Below are 3,490 nucleotides of genomic sequence, written 5' to 3'. Positions count from 1 at the left end.
TCCCCCCCTCCCCTCCCCTCCCCCCCTCCCCTCCCTCCCCTCCCTCCCCTCCCTCCCCTCCCTCCCCTCCCTCCCCTCCCTCGCCTCCCTCGCCTCCCTCTACCCATACAACTGCGCGACACTTCGCCATGGGCCCTCATCCCCCCTTGTACTCCTGTTGAGTAAAATTACTAAAAGCCTGTGTCGATCGGGCCCGGGCCCGGCGATTGTTTTCATCACCCTCATACACTCGACATCACCCTCATATACAGACCCAGCGAAAGGGTGCCTGAAAGTACCCCTTCTTTCACCTCAATATTGCTGTCTGGGAAGGGGTGGGTACTCACTTTCCAACGAGGAGAGCCGAGTTGAGGGTCCGGGCAGTGAAAGATGAAAAGGGAGGGGGTGGTTTCAAAATTACTGGTCTGATCGGAGGGTGGGTACATCAGGTGAAGGTCTAATGACCGGTATTACATGAGGGAAATAGGGGTAGTGATTTAGTATGACCTTGGCGTCGAAGGGTGGTTTGGCATAATCAAGGGGGTACTTTGGAGAACATATTAGATAGGAGGTGGGGGTGGTAGCGCGACTCTTCGAGGCTAGGCCTGCGCATGGCGGCAGGAGGAATCGGCTGTGACGCGCTTCAGAGCTAGCGCGCTTGCCCTCCAAGACTCCTTCCTAGCTCGCTGACCGATCTCTCCTCGCCATCCTCTCCTGTCGACACTTCTCTTGAACTCCAGGATGTCTTTCACACGCTTCAGTGGTGAGTTGCCATGGTGCTCCTCAACACGCTTTTCAGCGGTCACAAGTCGTTCTTTCTTCTTGTAGATCATGTGGTGGTTCAAACTCTGACTGTTGTTTGTATTCACAGCATTTTTTTCCATTACTGTGCTTATTTGTCTTCTTTTTACCTCTCTTCAAGTTGATGCAAGACTGCAAGGTAGCTTCCCTCCTTACGTCCTTGTTCTCCATGATGGTTCGCTAGTGAACTCAGCGGCAAAGTTCCGCGGAAACTATGGCGTTCAATATACTGGCTTGGCTCCAGTCCAAACAGCAAGAACTCAGATGATGGCTGGAGAGGGTGAAGCCGAAGCCGAAGGCGAGGGCGAGTCGGAGGAAGCAGCTGCTGTTCCAGCTGTTCCAGTGGTCCCAGTCGCCGACAATTATGAGGCAGCAACCAATGCCGACGATCTCATCACCAAGGCTTTGGAGCATGGGACACTCTCTGCTGCCCAGGTTGACTCCTGCATTCCGCAGCGCACCATGTTGACTTGCCCGTTGGAACTCAGGCTAAGGCCATCTTGGCTGCTGCAAAAGCTGCAGCTTCCGCCGATGCGGCCAAGGTGCGATCAAGACGGTGGCGCCAGATGCTCTGATGTGACCGATCTTGGCAGGTCGCAGCTGCGAAGAAGATCGTGGAGGCTGCCAAAGATGCTGAGGGCGAGGCTGCCAAGGCTGCCACAGGTGAGCATGTTTGGTGAGAGGAGCCTGCCATTGATCGCATGCTCTCAGATGCCAATGAGGCTGCGGCATCAGCGGCAGCAAAGGTGGCTGCTGATGAGAAGCAGCTCCGTGCAGACGAGGATGCTGCTGGTCCCCCTGCTGCGATCGCGCAGCAGAAGCAGGCTGCTCTCAACTCTGCCAACCAACGTCTTGCTGCTGCCATGGCTTATGCTGCAACACAGGTGCGCATGTCTTGCCCGCTCCTCCCTACTCCTACCTGCTAACCCCCCTCCACACCCTCCCTCTCCCTTCCCCTCTCCCTCTCCCTTCCCCTCTCCCTCTCCCTTCCCCTCTCCCTCTCCCTTCTGTCGCTGGTTGCATTCTTACCGGTTGGCCGTAGACCCGCAACATGGATCGTGCTCTGGCTGCCGAAACCGCTGCCAAGGAAGCTGAATCTGCTAGGATTGCTCTTGCGGAAGCCAAGGTGAGGATAGCATTTGCATAATGTTGACTTCAGTTCGTTGACGAGCCATGACAGGTGAAAGCCGACAACGCCGAAGTCGCTGCCCGCAACCTGGCCGACGTCAGCAGCTTCTCGGGATCTTCCAGCGGAAGCAACACCATTAGCTCAGGTGATGGACTGGCTCCATGGCCACATCGATCGGCTTACAGGATTCCTCCAGGTGGCAAGACGCGCGACAGCTCTCTCGGCGAGAAGATCGGCATTGCCGTTTTCTTCCTCTTGTTGGCGGGCGCTCTTCTCTTCTGGTGGTTCCAGTATGGCAGGTGAGCTGGGTAACGTCAGTGACCGACTTCAGTGTGACTTGTATGTCCAGGGGAAGTGGAAGTGAAGGCCAGGGTATGACTGATGCCTCGCAGTCCAACTACGGAACATACACTCAGGCACAGAGCTATGGTAGAGAAGACACTTCGGTTTAATTTAGCAACTTATCGGGCGATTCCGAACCTTTCATGAGAATTTCCATTGCAGCAGAGATCCATCAGTGAAGGAGATAATAAAATTATTTCACTCACCGTTGGCAAGTTGAACCTTGAAGGCCACATGTTCCGGCGGCCGCCGGGACCACCAAGGCAGCAGCGACCAGCTCGCATCCGACTGCAACACGGACGTACTGACCGCTGCAAGTCAACTTGCGGCATCGTGGCCGGACTCGCCGCCGGCCCACTGAGCTCGGCCGGCCAACTTGGCAAACTTGACTCGGAAACGGCTGCCTCCTCCCCGCGCTTACCCGCCCTGGATATAAGGAATGGCGACGAAGGCGAGAATGGCGAGGATGGGGACGACGATGATGCTGACGATGATGCTGATGCCGCGATACAAGACGACAGAGGCGCTTGTCCTTCCCTCCTTCGCCTTCCCTTCTCCTTGCTCGCTACCAGGTATGATCTCTCGGGAATACAGCACCTGTGACCGCCGAGGCGTCGTGCTGCTGCTCAGCTCGAAATCCGCGCTGTCAGGCTGCAAAGACGTTGCAAAGGAGGAAGAAGTCCAGGAGGAGAGGAGTTTCAGCCTTTCTGAAAGATCATTACGAGGATTCTCGAGAAGAGACTTCATTGTCTCCTCAAGCTTGCTCGCACTGGCACCAACAACTGCAGCGAACGCTGCTCCGACATGGTCGGTGGAGGATCTTGTGGTGCCGGATGATCTGGGAGAGGACAAGACCTTGCTATGGAGGAAGCTGAAAGAGGGAGATTTGGAGAAGATGAAGCAGAAGATCGAATCGCCGGACATTTTCTACCCCACGTAACTGCCCTCCTGCACTGACTGACGCCCCTGATACTGTTTCCTGCTCCTACAAGCTGGATGTACGGGCTGTGGAAGGTTGAATCCACCACGAGGCTGGTGGAAGCGCCGCTGGGAGAAGATCTCTTCGGCAGGTGCGGCCATGGGAAGGAGGGAGGAGGAGGGTGCTGATCTCGTTGTGGGATAGGCCAGGGGCGCTAGAGATGGCGAGGAAAGAAGTGAAGCAGACGCTCACCTACCAGGCGAGGTTCCGAAGAGCAGCAGATGGGAGGGTGATCGCTGACAGGTCCGTCGTATCCCCTA

The 3,490-nt window shown here is 56.2% G+C and overlaps 2 protein-coding genes across 2 annotated transcripts in view; both read left to right on the top strand.

Annotated features, from left to right (window-relative positions):
* Nucleotides 1-720: 720 nt before the first annotated feature.
* On the top strand, nt 721-2,361 carry GUITHDRAFT_105442 (hypothetical protein; the record flags this gene model as incomplete). Its single annotated transcript, XM_005835739.1, has 9 exons — nt 721-742; nt 965-1,215; nt 1,269-1,322; nt 1,374-1,443; nt 1,492-1,664; nt 1,823-1,906; nt 1,961-2,054; nt 2,106-2,208; nt 2,259-2,361. The coding sequence occupies 9 exons, from the start codon at nt 721-723 to the stop codon at nt 2,359-2,361; spliced, it is 954 nt and encodes a 317-aa protein (XP_005835796.1).
* A 464-nt stretch (nt 2,362-2,825) lies between these two features.
* Nucleotides 2,826-3,490, top strand: part of GUITHDRAFT_105441 (hypothetical protein) — a gene marked incomplete at both ends in the record, with an annotated part of 2,470 nt that continues 1,805 nt past the window's right edge. The window contains 3 exons of the mRNA XM_005835738.1: nt 2,826-3,187; nt 3,244-3,321; nt 3,375-3,473. Coding sequence (XP_005835795.1) covers nt 2,826-3,187; nt 3,244-3,321; nt 3,375-3,473 — 539 coding nt within the window. The remainder of the gene's footprint in view (nt 3,188-3,243; nt 3,322-3,374; nt 3,474-3,490) is intronic.

Source organism: Guillardia theta (assembly GCF_000315625.1).
Source record: "Guillardia theta CCMP2712 unplaced genomic scaffold GUITHscaffold_20, whole genome shotgun sequence".
Lineage (NCBI taxonomy): Eukaryota > Cryptophyceae > Pyrenomonadales > Geminigeraceae > Guillardia > Guillardia theta.
The sequence above is the reverse complement of the archived record's forward strand: the minus strand, read 5'-3'. Positions and strand labels throughout refer to the sequence as shown.